Here is a 20908-nt window from a genome sequence, read left to right as displayed (position 1 = left end):
AAATGTGTTTAGTGTATATGACTTATATAACAGCACATGTATAGATGTTTTGTCCATAATTTACTGACAGACGACAATAAGTAACACTGAAAAGAGAGCGTGTGGGGGTCCCATTTTTGGCATTTCAGTACATCATCATGTCGGAATTGTTATGTCCAGGAAAGTGCACGTACATTTCTAGTGTACTTCCTGCCAGACTGTACAACAGAGAGCGAGATTCATCAGACTGCCAGAGTGCTGTGACCCAGACCCACTCACCATCAGTCAGCCTGGTACAGAGGCAGCAACGCTCACTCGGCCAGGAGCAATAACACGGGCAAATACCGCCAGACAGACGGACCCAGCCGTGCACTGATGCATTTGTGATCAGGCACACACACACACACACACACACACACACACACACACACACACACACACACACACACACACACACACACACACACAGAGGTCTGAAGGAAATATGTCCTTCTCTAACGCCTTCACCTGGCCTCTGTTTGCTCTCGTAAATGTCAATGTTTCCACAATCTTTACCCCTGCCTTCGTCCTCCTTGGCCGAGGCTGTTCTGCCTGAGATCTCAATGCATCTCAAATTGAACTGACGTGATTTCTTTTTCCCTTTTTTTTTCAAACCGCACAAACCCTATTTAAATATACTGCCACAGTTGGGAGATGAAGTTAAGATAGATAAGTTATCTAGAGGACTTCGCACTGCCTCCTGTGTTATCGGATGTGTGAGCTTGGACTTCATATTAGCTCTGCTGGTGGGACACGAGGAGTATGTACGTGCAGAGCGCTTGGCGGGATATTGGCAGGATGTGTTTGTGTGTGTGTGTTCTTGCACAGACTGTGTGTGAGGATGGACCAGTGAGTGTGTGTCCCACTCCCCCTAGTGTTTCTAAAGAGTAAAACCCTTACGTCATCTGAAAAAGGAACATTTCATCCCCTGCCCATCATCATCCAGCTATTTCAAGTCTCTTTCAAAAGGGGAATATTTTATGCTGATTATCGTAGGAACAAGCTCAAACATAATTGTGTTCGGCATCTCAAAATCTTAACGGCGCCCAGGCCTCCTCTTCTCATACTCTCTGTCTGAAAGTCTTTTCTGCCTGCCTGTTGTCGTATTTGAGTATCTCTCCTCCTCCTCTCTTACCATCAGAGCTCATCAGAACGAGTGTGAAAGAGAGACCCCCCGAAGCAGGGCGGCGTGCTCCGACCCAGCTCTTGTACTCCAGCCGACTCATATTCAGACAGAGGCTTTCAAACACTCACCTGTCGAGGCCGCACAGCACAAGGCACAATAAGCTTGCATCATGTCCTTCGCCTCGGCTATTTCTACATGAATGCGCTTTCATTACTTTGTAAAAAGGAAAAAAAAGGACGCAGATAAACAAGTCAGACAAAGAGGAAATTTGCTGTATTCTTTCTTCCATATCAGAATGACGTGATGTGTTTCGGAAAGCTTTATTTCAAGCAACTGTGTGGTTTTCACACTGGCTAAATGACTATAATGAGCAGGCACCATTGACACTGTACACTCACAGAAATGCTGAACCATATAACATTTAATTCTCTTTTATGAATATTATGAATTAGTTATTAGTTGCAATGAACTCACGTACATGCAGAGAAATACTGCTGGGTAAGTTTTATAGTGTAAAAAACAATGATGATGGTTTTTCAAGCATCTGTGGCAACATTCGTGGGGATATTGATTTTCAAAGGACACTGGGGACAAAGGTATGTGTGGTTTATTCCCACTGATTCTAAAAACACGTGTATTATTTCTCTGTGTTATCATTATGACTCCAAAGAAGAGGACACATCGTCATTTGTACATCTTTGTATGAACCCCCCACCCCCACTTCACTATTGTGACGTAAGAAAAAATTCACTGCTTGTTCAAATATAGTGAAAACTTGAGTTTTATGAACTCATGTCTATGCCTGTTGTTACGTTACGTTTAAATCAAACCACAGCAACCAATCTGATAGTTTGTCTTCAAATTAATCAAAGAAGGTTTTTATTCCCTTTGTAAGTTGAACTTTTGTAAACATTATATATTGTAAATATTGTATACTTCTTTAAATTCTGTAAACAGATTAAACTCAGTGTAATCCTAATTCATACTACATTTTGTGGTGCTCATATTCAACTCCATATTTCTATTCCTGGACTCTACTAGAGTAGCTGTGCATGAATCACAGTTTATAATCATGTGTATTCATTTTTATACTGAGCCTTAATTGGTGCAGTCAGCTTAGTGAGTGTTTGAAACAAACTGTTTTGGCTCCTCTCACTTCTTCTTATTGGCTGCCCCTCACAAACCAAAGATCTGACCAGCAGGTACGTCTGCGCTCACTGCCAGAGATAACCATATTAAGCATTATTAATCATCTCTGTGACAAGATGAAGGTAGAACTGTGTAAAATTGGGTGTTTAGACCAGCCTGAAAGCATGTGGCTACATGTAATGTGATTACTTCCTATTGTAATGGTATAGATATGACAGGAAATAAAGAAAAGCATAATAATTGCACCTTAAGTAGCACTTTAAATGCAGGTACCTGTGCTGTACTATCCTGTAGTCAACTTTCACTCAGGTCTTTCACCCCTTTCTAAACGAATAATAGCCCACAGCAATAATACCCTCTAATTGGGTTTGAGTGTCAGGAGTTGATTCTGAGTGATATGAAATGACAGGTATAATAACAAAATGAACGAAATCAGCGCCGGCACTATGCTACGTCCTCCTCGTCCTCCTAAACCCAAAGGTTGGATTTAAAGATCGAGATCAGAACGCCTCCTTGGCTACATTTATTTTAAGGCCCCTGTGCGCATTTTCGATGCTTAACAGTAGATACAGAACGCTCTGATAGTTTCACCCTCTCAGGAACTATTATCTGAGCCCGAATACTCTGTATCTACAGTTTCAGTGCAGCCTCACGCTGCACTGCACCGGCTTTGGTGTTCATATGCTGCGAGTGTTACTGAACCACCCAGATTTTACTCCTCCTGCAGGAGTGTCTTGAAAGGCTTGTCAGATCTTCGGCGAACATGTCTCCTCTGCCTCCTACATGGTCTGACACCAAGTGTACAGCAGAACCATGGTACAAGCACAAAACAGCCTGGGTTCAAGGACAGTTCGCCTGCTCATTAATATATTAACCGCCTCCTGCTGACTACTTTCTCGTTTTCCAGCTCTCTATTCACTGCTTGCTTCCCTTTCGTTCGCTTCCTCTCTTTGCTTCTAACGAAAAATCGTTTGATGGCTTGACTGCTCTCTTTTTTTGACAAGGCGCACAGTGACAATAGCGGCTAGGCAGTGTTTTGAATACAATGGAGACATCAGTATGTGTCTGGAGGTAATTAGGCCTGATTTTGCTCCCCGCGAGAAGTCAAACACTCCGAAAGGTCAAAAAAACAACAAACGCCTACAGTTTGTGGCAGTGTAGCAGAGCATTTTCACAATGCTCAGAGCAACTGGACAACCTTCATTCGGCTTCCTCATCCTCAAAGGCACAAAACAAAACATTTCAAATGAGGCCAATTATCCTCTGTTCGATGTATGGTTTGTAAACGGCACGGTAAATCATTATTTGCAACAATGTGGGATGTTTTTTGTGTCTGTACATACGAGAGCTGGGTGAGGTCTGCAACATGGAGGCTCAATCTCTGGGTCAGATGCTCCATCAGGTCCGTGCCCTGGTCAGTGGTGAGGGAGCTGGGGGTAAACACACACACACATACACGGAGAGGCGTCAAATTTTTAGGTTCACACCCATACAACATACAACTGTTTAGCCATTAAAATGTAATTTTTTTTAGGGAGATACTGTCACAATTCATACCCACAATTGGGTCATTGCACACAAGCGAATGCTACGGTCGTCTGAATGGATGTGCTGCACGCATTTGCAGACACATACAAACACAAACAAACACACAAAGCACCGTGCCGAGGGAAAAGGGATCAGCTGCCTCTTCAGGCTTGGTAAATCACCTGCTTTTTTCCAGCAATGAGACAAACAATAAGGTGCAAATGGAACCTGCATGAGGTGTAATGGCTGTATCATATGGACGCTCCTTTCTCTCCCTTTCCTTCTCTCATCTTTCTTCTTCTTCTTCGCCTACATTGGCGTTCTCTCACCGACGCGCACGCACACTCAAAAGTAAAACACGATAACACAGAGAACACAAACAGCCGGGCACGCACGCGCCCTCACGGTGAGATGAGAATAATAAGGTGCAAATGGAATGGAGGTGAAGTGTAATGGTGGTCTGATAAAGCCATGCCTCATCTCAGCTCAGTCCACGGCTGCTCTCTCACTGGGAGAGTAAATCGGCAAGGAAATAGACCAAACAAAGGCAATCTGCTGGCCAGCGCGTCGTATGAAGAAATGAGGAGGGCATCCACACAGACCCACTCAGAAAGCCACTTTATTGTTGACAGCTTAACCTGGAATCACCGAGACTGCCGAGTAACTGCAAGGTGACATGCAGGACCAAAAAAAAAAAGTCATGGATCATAATGAGACATCGTTCAAATTTTGTTACCACCTCATTGCGGAGAAATGTGAAATAAACTGGGAAACAATTTCATGCTGCACTGGATATTGAGTGCAATATCACTTATGTGTTTTTTTGTGTTTTTTTTAAGATACTCGGCATCATCTTGAAGTTTAAAAAAAAATTTTTTTTTTCCTTTGGACATACTCTAGTCAGAATTATGCTGACATATTTTGTTTAGCCTGCATTTGACACCACATTACAGAAGCTTTTCTTCAGCAGAACAGTGTGCCGTGCATGAGCGGCTGATTTACTCCACCTTTGAGAGAGTGGGAGGTTCTTTCTTTTTTTTTTCCCTACACTTTTCGAGGGGTTTTGAAAGTTAAAGATTCAACCAAGCAATTCCAGACACGTCTGCATCCCTCTGTGGTAATTCTAGCAACAGGAGTGACTTGGTTGTTGATGCTAGCACTTTTCCCCTTGGGTTTCTCTCTGTCTCCTTCTCTTCTATCCATACCTTTCCATTTCCCCCTCCACATTCACCATCCCATCCTCTTGCTATTCCCCAAACCCCCCACTACCACCGCCACAATGTCAGGAGCTGTCAGATAAGCAGGTTTGCGTAGCGTCACTGCAGGGTGCAAAGAAGCCGGGGATAACAACTGTGCAATCATGAGGTCTGCAGCAAAAGCACAGACACCTGTACAGGCCAACTATAGGCATGCACTAGGTGGGCTGAGGATAGACAAGAAGGAGGAGGGGCAGACATTTCACTCAGAAGGTGACCTGTTTCTTTCCCCTGGCACACACTCGCCTACTAAATTGTGTGTTGACGTCTTAATCTGCTACTCCTATTTGTGTGGCAATAAGGTGACAAAGACTGTACCCAGTGGACCTTTATGAGAGTACGTGTGTTGAACAGGTGAAGGACAACCCTCTGACACTGGACTTGATAACGCTATAAAGGGATTTGAGAAAGGGCCAGGGGCGAAGACAGAGTCGATAGGAACTTATCTTTGCTGAGCTTGAGAGGTAAGAGAGAAGGAGAGAGAACTTGGCTGCCTTTGCTGACAAAGTATCATCATTAAAGCTGTAATACAACACAGTAATACCTACACACTGAGGGATCTATCAGCCCTGCTTTTCTAATCAGGTACAACACACAAAAAGGATTTCTAACTACAGTATCCTGTAGCATAGAGAAGTTCACATGTGGGTGGTTTTGATAGAGGATGCATGCAGTTTAAGGTAAGCTAACAAAGAAGACATTTGCTGAGTATCAAGCTCTGTTAAACAAGTCTGTCTTGAAAGAAGTGCGTCACTGTATCACCAGTAAATGGAGGCAGCTGTAAAGTTATAATTATAAGAGCCCAATGAGGAATAAGACAGGGACTCGTGCTGTTGCTGATGTTAAACACAAATGTTATTGATGATGGCTGTACTGACATACAAAGTATTTCTGAAATTTATGGGTCTGCATTGCACTGCATTGTCAGGGACAATCATGTCATCCCTTTACATACTACAGCTCAATGTTTTCAATCCTATACTGCAATTTATTTTTGTGGAGATGCAAACTGCAACATCCAGTGTCTCATCCCATGACATTTGTCTCCAGGTTGGTATAAAAACACCACAAAATACAAAACACATCATGCATTAGAATTTAATTTAAATTCTAATAAAGGCTTCTAGTTTTTTTATGGCTAGTCAGATTATATATATAGTAATGTGGAGTAGCATGAGGCACTGGTGCTTACCCTAACATTAGAAAGAAAAGAATTAAAACTGAACAATTAATAAAGACTGAACAAGTATAGCCTGTTTGGAAGGGATACCAAGAGAAATCATCTAAAAAGAACATGGCAGCATGGCTTAAGTTTGAAAAGTTGCATCTTCTGGAACAATGTCCTCTGGACAGACCCACAGTGGAAATGTTTGACTGTAATACACAGCACCATGTTTGACGAAACCAAACACAGCATATCAGATGTCAACCGGTGGCTGAAGGGTATTGATTTGGGCTTGTTTTGCAGCCACAGCAGCTGGGCACCTCTGAGTGAGTGAGTTGACCATGAACTTTGTATAACAAAATATTCTTGAGTCAAATGTGAGGCCATCTGATCCACAATTAAACCTCAGCCCAAGCACAGCAGCAAATCTACAACAGAATGGCTAAAAAAGAGAAGAATGAAGGTGTTACAATGGTCCAAACTGCAACCCTCAGCCTGATTGAATTGCTGTGCTGGGTTATTAAGAAAGCTCTGTAAAGAAGAGTGGCGAAAATTCCTCCACGGTGAAAGCGAGCACTGCTAAAGGTGGTACTAAAAACTATTGAATTTCATATTACTGTAAAGTAAAAGTTATCCGTGCACTCAAATTTCATCAGTCACATCCAGCCTACAAGTTTTCTAGATAAGAATCCTTCATTTTCTATACAATCTTAATTGTTATTATTTATATCATTATTTATGTTTAGAAGCATCAAATGGACTTTTCCACATGTGTGGGTTTCACAACCATGATCAGTGTGTGTGAATGATGATCATTTATCTAAAACAGGAATCCCACTGGGCTTTGTTCTTGGCCCACTTCTCTTTAGTTTATGCTTAAATGACTTACGCAGAAAAGATTTTCTCAGCATTTGCAGTCCATCACAGCAGGATTTAAAAAGCTCCTGTCTTACACTTAACATCCCATTCAAGAAAACAGCACTAGTTTGGTTCTCTTTGTTTTAGAGATGTCAACTATTCCAACCTAAAATTTAGAAAGATATTAAAATTGTTCCAAAAAGTGGGAGAAACTTTTTGGGATTTCCTTACCTGGATGATTGAGCATGCATTAAGACATTAAAAATGTGCACTTTGTTGCAAAAGCAGATTCAGTTATTAGTCATTAGGGTGATATCTGGCTCCCAAGCAGCATCTCTGTATCAAGCAAGCTTAATTTAGTGATATGTAATTGAGCAACTAATAATATGAATAGGAAGTTGATAAGATAAGGCTGCAGTCATGTTGTTAAGGAAATTACATTTGCTTTAACAATATAAACTCAACTATCTGTCTAAATAATCACATCTAAGGTGTTCAGTGACCTGGTGGCTCTTATCAGGGCATCTGGCTCAGTAAAACATGGAGCCCCTCATCCATAAATCCTAATTTAGACAAACAGGTTTTTCTGGTCAACAGCATTACTGTGATCTTCAGAAGGCTTAGGGTTTAGTTTGGATTTCATTTCACCAAAAAACGTTTGTCAAGTTTAGGAAAATATGAGAGGTAGTAATTTCTTATATATGTATAAACATCATATGTTTGAATCATACTTACTCTGTGCCGGTGATGATGTAGCCAAAGTGTCTGTCCTTCCCTCTGCTGGAAAACTCCTTCACTCCCACGTGGACCAGCTGGGTTTTGACTTTCATGTCCTTCTTCTGTGGCTCCTCCAGCTGCTTCCTTCCTTCTGGGCCTTGAATCCTCTGCATCCACTTGTCAATGTCAGAATCGACCTGAACGTCAGGGTCCTCTGCCCCACCGGTCAGCCGCAAAGTGGACCCTTCCTTCGCAGGTGCTGTCATGGTCTTCTCCTCCCAGCGGTGGGGGACGGGAACTTGGTCTTGCGTTGTGCGGCTATGCACGTTCTCCAGTCCTACCATTTTCTGGAGCGGGGCTGGTTGCCCACTGTTGACCTCTGGAGCGTTACCAAAGGGCTCCATGTTGAGGTAGTCCAGCAGCTTGGAGAAGAAGGCGGTATGCTGTTGTGAATCAAGAATGAATTCTCTTTAGAATAGTGGAGACATTTTCCTTTTAGGTCTACCTACACATTACTTTTGTCTCCTTACAAAAGAGAATTAATCAAGAGAAAGTCTGTTATCAGCAACTGAAAAGATATGAATTTGTTCTGCATTCACCAGCGTTTCTCAGTGTAACTGCCAGTCCAAGGTCTAATAACATCTTTTTATTTTACCAATTTTAAAGGCTGCTTAGTAGATTTACTCATTTACCATTGTTAAACAAGAGTTTTGTGACATTGTGCAAAATAATTCTGATTTCAAAACGTTCCATCCAGCGAAAACGCTGGGGTCAGACAACAATCAAGGAATTTTCTACGTTTCTGCAGCTGCAAATTTGCTTTCAAGTTCTAATAATGCCAAAGTAAATGGTAGTCTGCACAACTTTCAAATCATCCCCGTTTTAAAAGTGTTCAAAAGAAAATAAAATGCAAGTTTGGACATGTCTCACTCCCTGAGAAACCAATTTGTTGGTTGGGCAGATTAATTTTACATTCACCTTGTCAACGGGCTCTTTGTCTGCGCCGTCTATTTTCTGGCCTGGAAACAAACACAATATATGTGAGCAGATTGTGTGAAAACTGAAGTACTCTTTTGTATTTAGCAAGGAAAAACAGTTATGACTCAAAATGAAAGACTCAAAAATACCTCTGGCAGCACTTTGAACAGAAATTACATAAACAAAGCCTTACTAAAGCATCTTCAGCTTACAATGTCTTATTCTGTCTTACATTTATATGCTCATCACTACCATGAATGCTGCAAGCTTTTATTCTCTCTTTCACCAGTAGACATACGGACCTTGCTGTTTCATTCTCAGTGTGTTTTTCTGGTTTAGATCCTGCTCTTTATCTGATTTCAGGTCCTGGTCCTGATTCAAATGCATTGCTGCCTGGGGCTCCCTGTTACCCTCCATGTTCCCCCTGGAGTCAGTGGCTCCTGGTCCTGGCTGAGCTTCAAGCGCAGGGCGCTCCACATCCACCTCCCGCAGAGCTCCTGTGATGACTTCAGCCAGCTGGTCCAAATCTTTGCCCATCAAAGCATCCATGTTGATGCTGTGCCTCCCCAGTTGGTTTACCAGATTCTGGATGAATCGCTCTGGACAGGAAAAGAAGGGTTGCTAGAGCATTTATAAATGCATTAAAAAAAGCACCAAAATGCTAAATTTTCCTGAAAATGTAGAGGAGAAAAAAGCAACTATAATTGATCGTACCATCCATGGCCCTAAGAGGCTGTTTTGCGGTGAGTCGGTTCGAGTCAGCCTTGAATAGCAGTTGGTCTAGATTAGGCTTTTGGGCTTTGGAGCCAAAAGCAACCCGAGTCTGTGGCTCTGTGTGGTCGTTTAAAGCTGGTCGCACGTAGCTGAGGTAGTGGAGCTTTCCTTTGGGCCACATCGCCTCGCCACCTGGACTGCCCTGCTGAGTGCCTGGTGCCCCGGAAAGAAGCCGTTCCATATGGCTGGAAAGCAGCGTGCTCTTTCCTGGGTTCTGGTTGGAGTAAGCTTTACTGAGCTTGGGATGCCTGCCCTCTCCACTCTGTGTAACGACTTTGGTGATTGGAGGCTGGCCGGCTCCTTTCTGAAGACTATAGATTGTGGTCTCCTTCCAGCCCTGCTTGGGCTTTGGCTGGCTGGGCTCTGAACGGTCATCGGATTTGATGTCTTCTTTCTACACACAACACAATATACTCAGTATACCACATTTAGACAATTGTCAATATGTCACACATTTTCACCAAGCTAGCCTATAATGGATCGGCCTGTTAGTAAGTTGTAACTATGACAGAGTGAAGAAAACTAACCTCTAAGTAATATCATCCACCAGATCCACCCTGGTCCATCTAAGAGTAGGCTTAGGCTTAGGAGTAGGGTTTGGGTGCTATTAACATTGCACCCAAACCCTACATGCAAGCAACAATGAATGGATATGTACTATTGGGTCTATAATTGGTTAGGCAAAGACACTATTTTTGTAGTTTTGCCTCTGTTCCTCGCTGTGAAACTGCTTCTCAACTGAATTTTTAGCGCCTAAAATTGTGGGACTGTGTGTAAAAATAGCTGTCATTCCTTAACATTCCTTCATCCATTTTGTGCAAAAAGTTTTGTTCAAAAAACAAAAAACTTAAAGTCTACCTCCTGAGCCACAGCCACCCCATAGTGGAAGGGAAAATAATTAACGCCTTATGTGAAGGTGCCTCTTTGTCAGCTGTGTCAAATACCTAAAAGCATCCTTGTGCTGAGAGGCGCTAACAGGGTAAATTATCCAGAATTATTTATTGTACAAGCTGAAAAAGTTTTTCAAACTGAAAAACTTTAAGGAGACAAAACTGGATAGCCTGCAGCTAGGGTTGCCAACTCCCTGAAAAATAAATAAGGGACACCTCGTGGCTAGGGTTGCCAACTCCCTGAAAAATAAACAAGGGACACCTCGTGGCCAGGGCCGGGCGACCCAGTTGTCTTCACCCTTCCCAGTGTGGTGAATTTTCTAGCTCTTTTTTTGTGTGTGAAATTATTTTTTTAACCCTTTGACTTGAATTTGATTTAAGTAGATGTGTATTCTTTGTGATATGAACACATGTGAAACAAATGATCATTTAGCCATTTATTTTTAGCTCAAAATGACAACATTAACACAGTAAAACAGGTCTCCTTCTTAAACAGAAGCCTGTCATGCTTAACTTTTGAGAATATAAGTAAATCTTTCTTTAAAAGAACTCTGTCCTGCTTAACATAAAATAATAGAAAACAATAGAAAGAAAAACATTCTTGTAACAGTGCACATTTAGTGCATTTAGTACAATCGGCTTCAGTTGAAATATTATTTCAGCTTTTCTAATGCTAATCAGCTGCTCCTGTTTGTAAACCCGCTTGTTCCCATGATTACGCATCTTAACTCATCATCATTATTCATCTATGTATTACTTTTATGTATTAGTCATCTATTTGTTGTAATCATCTATCCTTACAGATGTTTATTACACAAAATAAGTTATATTATCACACTTCTGGCCACATAGCGCTGATATTCACTGCACATGCCCATATTAACTTTTTCCAGCCAGGTGTTTTCCTTTTCCCATTCTTCCCTTTGTCTGAGGGGAACAAACATTGCTGCTCTAATGCTGGGCTTACACCGTGCGGTTTTAGGCCCATTTTGAGCCGATTTTTGAGTGATCGGACCGATTTTGGCCTTCATCGTGCGTCGTGTAGTATACGTGGGGTAACGAGAAGTGATTAACACCTCACGACCAGCTCCCGATCATCAATCGCTCGTGAGGTTCTCACCACAGCCGCTCACACTGCTCGCGCGCAAACACGTAAACGTTGGTGTAAAAGACGGAGCAGCACGGCAGTGCAGCGTGTGATCTGGACACAAGCGATGGAGGCACAACTTGTAGAACTTTGGAAAGCTCATCCGAGCCTTTTCGATGTGGCATCACAAAATTATCACGACCACAACAACCGTGAAAATAGTTGGATTTACATTGCTGCTCAATCACAGCTGCCTGATGAGTGTTTTTCATTAGCAATTTAGCAAAGTTGATGGTGGTGTGTCTGTGTGAGTGAGAGACAGAGAGAGAGCGACAGATTTTCTGTTATAACCTTCATGTTATGGAGGCACAGTGTGAGCACTCAGGTCGCATCAGAGCATCGGGCGGTATAGTGTGAGAGTACATCGTGACATACGAACTTCTAACCCCTGCGAGTCAATCGTGCAGTTTGAGCAGGAGCTGAATAACGTGACTGAAAAAATCGCACAGTGTTTGCCCAGCTTTAGGTGTACTGTCGTCCGAGACTTGCACCGCCGTGTCGGCGTTTGTTTCCCTGTTGGCCATGCTTCTTGTTGTGGTCATCTGTTGTCTTCCGGTATTTTCTCCGTAAGCGACCTTTCCTCGACCAATGAGATGAGCGGTAATCTGAATTGTCATAAGTGTGCTGTCAGCTCATTGGTCACAAAGCAGGAGAGGGGCTGGGAATTATGTTTTCAAACAAAGCGTTAATTCCATTAAAAGTTATAGACTACTTTTGATTCTCACTATATTACGGGACAAAGTGCGTCCCTTATTAGCTCAATACGGGACGTGTACTTTTGTTTCTAAATACGGGACGATTCCGTATTTTAAGGGACGGTTGGCAACCCTACCTGCAGCAGACAAACTATAACTTCCAAATGTCGGCTGTAGGGTTATATATTTCTCGAAGTTAAGCTAAAGCTAAGACCATGTAGCTTTTTAAGGTTAAAGATGGATAATAACAAGCTTTAAGCAATATTTCTGTAGGGCTGTATGTAATTAGAAAAGTGTCTTTTTAATGCTAGTTATGTGTTAGCTTAACTAGCATTATCTTCGTACTAGCTAACCTACACACTGGGAGTTAAAATAGTGCTTAGACATAAAGAATTATAAATCTTTTCATCTTGCTAAAAGTATTATTAGCTTTAGCCCTTAATGTATGGAGTATGATGATTTGAAGCCATGTCACTATGCTATCACTGTTAGCATGCTTAAATACAAGCTTGTGAAACTGCTAGCATGGCTGTAGAGTTTGTTGCGACATATCAGTCATATGATAAGTATAACCTAGTATTTTTTTCTTTGTGACAACATTGAAATGGGTTGTACTGGGTCAGCATTGTTGTGACAGGCTTCAGTATAAAAAGAGAAGCAACCTTAGCTCGACGAGACGGAACAGGATATGAATGTGGAATCCAGATCAAAGACAACTGCTCTTGGAAATTGCATTATGGAAATCATAGATGAGATAGTGTCACTCAAAGAGTAATTTCATGCATTTCCACAGCACACAACAAACTTTAAAAAATATAACCCCTCTATCTGAGAGGTAGCAGCAATGCCTTATCTAAAGAGAGAGAGAAAACTGAGTCATCTGATTTAAAAGTTCGTCATATGAGTATATATTTGACACATGATGAATAATGTATTTACATTAAAATGATACAAAGATGTTTAGAGGCATTTTAACCATTTGGTATTGTAGCTGTTATTAATATTGGCACCAAAATGTGTGATTGTGCTCTAAGAGAGGAAGAAAAATAATTCCTCTCGTGTGAATCATAAGAGCCCACACTTCAATTCAGCATACAGTATATCCATTCCACTGAACAGCATCATTATCCATGTTGCTTTTGCACTAATACTAGCTATCTCCCTTGCCATTTTCCGTCCTTCAAATGTATATAGAGAAAATGTCAGTCTTTCCAACCCCGCCGTACTGAGAGGTTATAATGGCATTAGCACAGCAAGATGGGGGCTGCTCTGCCATTCATGCTAACCATGTTTGCCTTTTTCCATCACACCACACAACAAAGGAGCTCATTTCATCAATAAGGAAGGTCCTGAACTCTTCAACTTTGCATTATGGCTGCACTGACACAGCAGCAGGAAGCAGCTCGGCTATGAAGGATGCGGAGCACATTTCACACAAAGCCCGGGTTCCACCCGAAATATAAGGACTGAATAATGTAAAGAGGTGATGGAAGATCTTTGTTTAAAAAGGCTCCCAGCTCAGTGGGAGAGGAAGCGAAGACAGAAAGCAAGAAACAAAGGCAAAGTAAAGACAAGAGGGCGACCCCAGCAGAAGGAGAATACTGACACTTTGTCAAAAGAAGTGGGAAGAGGCCCTTCTATAATTTAGCCAAGAATATGTGACGCTTTATGTTTACTTGGACGATATGGATTCCTAAATCCTAACCTTAATGTTGCACCTACTTTTACATGAGCCATTAAAGCATATTTCAGTTTAGTATGTCCCTGCCATAAAGTTGAAGGACTAGATTGAAACACATTAAATGGCAGACAACCTGACCTTTAGTCCTGACACTACTTCCTTCTTCATCATTTTTCAATCATTTAGATCCAGTTGCTTCTTAAATGCCTTTCCCACCATACGTTATCAACCTGTCATGTAAGGTTCTGCAAAATGTTACAATTAACTTTAACATTATCCTACCACAAGCCTTTTTTCAGCCCTTCTGCTTTTTTGGGTCATTTTTATGTGTTTGTTACTGTTCATTTCACTTAGATGCCCAGCGGCTCCTACACATTTACTCAGTGCTGGATTCTCACTTGAATATTGGCCACCTCATGTTGGACTCCAGGTTGTCCATCTATTTCAGCCCGAGGCAGGAAGCCCAGTCCCGTCAGGTACTTATGAAGGTTTCTAGTCAACTCATCTTGTCCAGGCCTCAGTTTCCTGTCTCTGGAGCTGCTGTAGGTGGTCAGGAGGCTTGGAGGGGTGGCTTGATGGTGGAGGGGGATGTTTTTCAATTTGGAGAGCTCTCTGGAGATGACCTGCTGAGTGATGTCATCCTGCCATGTCAAACCTGTAGAAAAAAAAAGAAAAACAAAAAAGAAGTAATATTAAAATATGATAGTTTTATTATATTGTTGCTTACACTGTTCTGCTGTTCAGCACGGAGAACTATTCAACTGTACAAGACTTCAGAGAAAGTGTTATACTGTAGTTCTCTCAGCATTGCAGAGTAAACATTATGGTACAAAACAGCAAGGATAAAGGATGAAAGAACAGAGGAAGTCCAAAATTATGACAAGCTAAACTGAAGACATGACTACACGTGCACACATGTAGGGACACATGTCTGCACATACATGTACGGACACGCACACACACATATGCGCGCACAGCACAGCCCATCAACAAGCACGGGGAGAATGTCACACAGTGGCCTGACGCCGTGCCAACATCCTTGCTAATTGCCAACACATAGTTGGGATGCAGAACTCCTGGGCAGGGGCAAAGCACAGTGGTGCCAAGACCAGATGGAGCTACCCAAGCAAAAAAGATACCCAAAACATGGCCCCGTTCCCAATGAGCCAAGAGACACAGGATTCCACTGGCGGAGAGCGACGAAACACCAACCATATTATATTTTAAAAACAAGAACACACAGACGACATGGCGATTGCAGAGTAAGAGTGTTTTACAATGAGAATCAATTAATTGCTGCCACACAGCTAACTTTTTTTTTTACCAGACTCTAAAGAGGTTTCTACCTAAAGAATCCAATGCTGCTCTTGGGTTTAATAAGGAAACAGACTGTGAAGTAGAAATCTGTGAAGGAATGAGCGTTTCAACACTGCAGAATGTCTTCATTAGCCGGGTTTCTCACCCATACACGCTGGATATTCTCATAGATATTCATAAGCACCAGATGAGGATCTGAGCAATGCAGAGTAGCTACAGATGCCTCTAGTCATTCTTGGCAGCAGTGAATGGAGCACAAAGCAGCGTATGTTGTCACTGTTCTGGAACGCAGCTCAGCCATCCATCCGTACAACAATGACAGTTAACTACCCGTGGCTTACGCAGTGTGGTGTATACTTGCTATATATTACAGTGGTGATCATCATTTATGCCATCATCAGCGGGCAATGGGAGGATCGGGCCTGGCTTCAGCCCTAAAGGATCCATATGGCACCTGCAGTTTACTGTAGCCGGTTAAATAGGTTCAAGTGGTAAATGCGCAATGGCGCCGCAACGGGATGAGGCCGGCTTCATCGACTGTGACACCTCTATCCCCTCTGTCTCCTGGGTAATGCGTTCATTTCCATACATACCAATGTTTTGTCTGCGTGCGATGGGCCCCACTTGAGGAAAAAAGTATGCCGGCACAAATTACAGAATCAAAATGAGCCATTTTATAAAAGAAAAAAAGTCAGGGAGAAAAGTGGTGGGGCCTTTACGGTTGGGCTCCTCTCAATCAACCTCTCCGCTGATTATCCTGGCACTGAGGAGCTAAATGTCATGCAAATTCATCTGTAAGTCCAGAGAAAGAGCAGGTTCCATCATCAAGTGCTGCCGCTTTTCGCCTGTTAAGGATAGCATCCCGTCTCAGGCAAATGCCTCAGTTAATTAACGCCTTGCCATTAGTGCAACAGCTTTCAAACAAGCAAGATATTTCTGTTGGCCTCCTGTCTGTTTTCTGTGTGACAGAGGGAGAGGGAGTGTGTGGGGGGCTCCTAAATATTCAAAGCCTATTAGATGGGATCCTGTCTACATGACTTGTTGTTTCATGTGGTGTTTTTTCTTTTTTTGAAATGCAGATTTTTCCCTTTCCTTCACTTCTTTGCACTAACTGATTTAAAGGCATTCATGGAAAAGAGCTTGAATTACTTAGCAGCAAGTTCTGTTTAATTAGTCGAAATGTGAAATGTGTCAATCTGAATTTGACAAGTGCATTAAATCAATGTAGGCTCTGTTATATGAATGCACATGCTGTATGAGTGCCATTTGTAACATACTGCTGCATTTGCTGTGGGGTTCATGTTAGTACTCAGAACTCAGTACTCTCACACCTCAATAAATAAAATTTAATGAAAGCGTAAAAGCTCCAGCCCCACCTAGATTTAGCTATTCTCGTCCCAGTTAAATGCTAATATATGTTTATATGGTGCATAGAACATCTACAGTACAAGAGTGCAAAGACGTGTAGTTAAACTGGAGCAAATAATTTGCTCTGAGTCAAAGCCTGCAGCAGAAAGTAGCCAGAGTCACACTGAATGATTGAGTAGATCCCCCGTGTTTTCCTTATAACAACTCCAGTTTTCATGCAGCACATTAGCCTGTAAGTGTATCTTTTCTCCCCGCTGCTATCTAGCTAGGCTGTGAAGGAACAGACAGAGTGGAACATGGTGAACAACAACAGCAGTTTTAGTTGCTTGTTTGTCAAGGAAAGCAGGTTTGCGCAGGATCCGAAGCAGGACCACGAGTAACCTGTTGTTTCCGTACCGCTGGAGGGACACGATGTCAGTTTATGGTCACTGAGTCTCCCTGACCGATGATTCCTGTCAATAGAACTAATGCAACTGTCACAGTGCATAATCTTATTTGACTTGTCTGTATGAGACTATGTGCTGCTCTACAGAGGGTCACAAAATCAATCAACTTTAGGTTACTGCAGTTTGATATGCTCCATCAACTTTATGTTACCAGTCTTGCATTCTGACATAATTCTTTCTGATGTTTAACTTGTGGCGCTCGAAAGCATAAAAACTGATCTGGACCTAGTATGAACTGTACTCACCTTCTAGGAGCACAACTGCTTGCTAAGTCCCTCCTCCTCCATAGCTACGGTTGCTATGTCTGTAAATGAATGAGGTAAACGTAGAGCTACACTCGCTCTAGCCAGGGCTAGTAGCTCGCTATCGACACTGAGCTTCTAGCATCTTCAGGAATTTCGGTAGACTCAGGCAGAGATTGTTTAAAAGACCCAGGTATGAGTTGCAGTCAAAATTTTTGTAACAGCACCTTTAATAACAAAGCAAAACCTTCTCCGCCCTTCAAGGTCCTGTGCTCCTTGGAGAACTCCTCCTTTGTTCTTTAGCTAGCTCCTTGGTCCAGTTTTGGCCTCACTTGCACATGTGCGCGTATTCATAATACCATGGCCTACAAACTTGTATCAACTTTTATGTTAAACTAACCCATGTTTTATGCCACGGATTATCGTAGGTGATGATAGCTGGGCCTTGGGACAGAAAGCAAACAGAAGTCATGAAGAATGAGCATCAGGTAAGGAGCACAACCAGGAGATTGCTTGTTGTTTTTCCCAGATTAAATGGATTCCCCCACCATTACACTGGCAATGTGGACATCTCAAAACATCTGAGTACAAACGACCTGAACTTCGACGCATTTGTGCGCCCGCTCACAGCATAGTTAAAAGGCATGAGTTTTTCTGGCCACAGCAACACAGTCATCACCCACCATCTGCTCTACTGCCCAGATTTGGCTCTCTACAACGTCTTCCTCCTTTCCAAAATATAACTGAAATTTCAGCATTGGAGGAGATGTGGATTACAAAAGCAGTATATGTGGCGAGGGCAGAAGCACTGTGAGCAGTGTAGCGGTTAATGGGGAAATTATGGTCCAGTGATGGTAGCGCGTGGGCAGATAGATGGGCAGTTTTGGACTGCCTATCTGTCTGCAGTGGTTGAAAACTCCTCTCTGTAGACTCTCCGCAGACAAATACCTTTGTAAACGACAGGACACATCTGCAGTTTCATAAATCAGGCATCAAAAGCAGACGACCACAAAAGAGATAGTGGTCAAGTTTATGGGTTGAGTTCTAGAAGTTGTCCGATGCACCTAATTTTGCTAATTTATTTCTCTTAACTTCTCCTGGGAGAACTCTCTCTGTGACCTTACCTTCAGTTCATCTGCTTTGTTAGCCACTCCCATCACCCGGTGAAACAGAGACCAGAGGAGAGGACAGAATATAACATGACACAAAAAACACAGGAGAACCCACTGCCCTCCACAAAGTAGGGAAAGCACTGCTGTGATTGGAAAATTGCTGTTCCAGTGAGGGCTTTAGAGAACGGTCAATTAAATACTTCATCATTTGAATATATTGAACATCAAATTCAAATCGCTGCAGTAACTGAATTAGCTCCTGTGTGTATAGTCACACAATCCAAGGCTACAGCAGCACACATATTTAGCAGAGCCGTAATGATCCCAAAGCTGTTTGACAGCAGTCTAGCTATATGAAATGTGTAGGAAGACTGCAGCTGTGCACGGTGAATACTAACTAAGCTTTAGATGACGTGTAATATAAAAGTCATTTGCAGCTGGATGACAGCGTCTTGCATTCAAGAGGTATTGTGGTGAAAATTTAATACCAGACAATGTGCTCTGCCAATGGGGGCACATCCAGACAACCCAAGCCCTTTTGTACAAGGGTCAGTTTCTATTGATCTGAATGACATTGGTGTTGTGCATTGAGCAGAGATTGTGTGATTTCTACCTGCAAGATAAAGAGGATTGTAAATCGATTCCATTGATGTTTTTTTTCCTCCCCTTCATCTCTTCAATTTGGGTTACAGTACAATGGTCTCTATAACCCCGTCTAGCCTCAAAAAGGGTCCCCGATGTCTCAAAGATGACACTTCAATAGCTGTTGAGCTGATAAGAATAACGTGCCACCGAGCATTAACAGTGCATTGTGGACTCATCCGAAGATAATGCTTCGTGTCTGTGGATGTAATTCTACGAGACAGAATGGGTGAGCATGTTTCAAAGTGATGATGTCATGGTTGTGGTGTCGGGAGTCTTAAAATACAAGGTCACCGAAGAAGTCTCATAATGAAAACCATCTGAAGAGTTAAACACCTCTTAAAACAGAGCAGAAAAAAAAAAAAACCATTTACACACCGGATCTCTTCTCATCCACCTCGCTCTCATTTGTTTATTTCTAAGCAGTAATTAGAATAAATGTGTGGTCTCGCCTAGCTTAATATTCATCACTCCATTTTCTCCCTCTTTTTTTTCTTTCTTTTTTTGATTTTCTCTGGCCGGCTGCTTACTCTTAATGATTTTCAACACTGGTTTACGCCTGTTAAAAGATATTAAGCTCAGAGTGGCCTGCAAAGCCAATTACGCTTGGAGGGCTGAGCGGCCGGTCACGGTCTGTGTTAAAGGTGTCTACTGCCCCCTGGTGGGTCATAGCTGCAGTTACAAACATGTATTTTCTTGGTACCTATTCATTTTAACGAGTTTATAATGAACGTTCCCGTCTATGCTGAATTGTAGACATGTTTCCTCTTTTTGCATGTTCATCTGACCTGCTGTGCACACGCTCAGGCATTTAATTGGATGTAATTAATTAGGAACGTACTGCCTGAACATGTTGTGTCTACATTTATACTTATAATGAGTACCAAATTACATATTTGCTTCCAGGAAACATGCTATTAAATTATTAAATCACAGGCCCATGAAATGAAATACTATCGTTTGCTTCATATTTTCCATTGTACACAGAATTTAAGCTATTTTTTCCCCTCTGATTCATGCTTCCTAATTAGCGCTGGCGTTCACACTGTATCAGCAAGAGAAGACTTTGTTCCCCACAACTAGTATAAGACATGAATATCAATTTTCCCACATTAGATGCACTGATTATACAAAATCCAAAGGAATGGTGGCATGTCTCCATGTTAGGAAACAAGAAACAGATATTTGCAATTCCTACTGATTTCCATCTAAATTAGATGCACATATAGTTAGTTCTTATGTAATATATCTCTGAAGATGTATAGCCATGAAAAAAATATATATATAAAAAAAATCACTGCCAGCTGCCAGTGAGTGAGCAGTACACACTGTCTGAAGTGATTACACTGCACACCTCACAGCCTTTCATCCACAAAATTAGCTTTAAATGTCTGAGCGGCATACGTGCTGGTCTGATTGGCTGCCAGAGTTAGGCGATGGGGGCACAACAATAGCCTGATATGAGTCAAATGACCTGTTCTAGCTCTCTGGTGGTACGCTGCGCCTAGCCAAAGAGACAGCTTGGCTTATTTGGCTTGCGTTGCACCATGGCAGTTGACAGGCATTTGCTGCGACTGATGCCGAAGAGACAAAAAGAAAGTTGGACAAAGATGGACAGGCTGTTTGTACCTCTGTGAGCCAGTTTCTGGAGGAGGATCCTGAGACGTTGCAGAGCAGACGAAGAAATATCATACGTGTGCAGGTCTGCACCAGCCAGTTCTTGGCACCTTCCAAACACTCCATCTACAGAGGAAAATGGTGAAAACAGGTTCATGAGTGTTTTTTCTTTTTACAGCTTAA

The 20908-nt window shown here is 42.2% G+C and overlaps 1 protein-coding gene across 3 annotated transcripts in view; it reads right to left on the bottom strand.

The window, feature by feature from the left end:
* ptprn2 (protein tyrosine phosphatase receptor type N2) overlaps positions 1 to 20908 on the bottom strand; it is a 163424-nt gene that overhangs the window by 106652 nt on the left and 35864 nt on the right. Inside the window, exons 3-9 of one of the 3 annotated variants that reach the window (XM_080864736.1) lie at positions 20738 to 20851; positions 14380 to 14636; positions 9509 to 9962; positions 9097 to 9393; positions 8795 to 8835; positions 7835 to 8259; positions 3637 to 3723 (exon numbers count right to left, since the gene is read on the bottom strand). In XM_080864736.1, coding sequence (XP_080720862.1) covers positions 3637 to 3723; positions 7835 to 8259; positions 8795 to 8835; positions 9097 to 9393; positions 9509 to 9962; positions 14380 to 14636; positions 20738 to 20851 — 1675 coding nt within the window. Of the gene's footprint in view, positions 1 to 3636; positions 3724 to 7834; positions 8260 to 8794; positions 8836 to 9096; positions 9394 to 9508; positions 9963 to 11896; positions 11918 to 14379; positions 14637 to 20737; positions 20852 to 20908 lie in introns of those variants that run through there. The other 2 variants (XM_080864737.1, XM_080864738.1) reach the window with 2 other exon arrangements.

This window comes from Rhamphochromis sp. 'chilingali', assembly GCF_963969265.1.
Source record: "Rhamphochromis sp. 'chilingali' genome assembly, chromosome: 18".
In the NCBI taxonomy this organism is placed as follows: domain Eukaryota; kingdom Metazoa; phylum Chordata; class Actinopteri; order Cichliformes; family Cichlidae; genus Rhamphochromis; species Rhamphochromis sp. 'chilingali'.
This window is presented reverse-complemented; position numbering and strand designations above follow the sequence as displayed.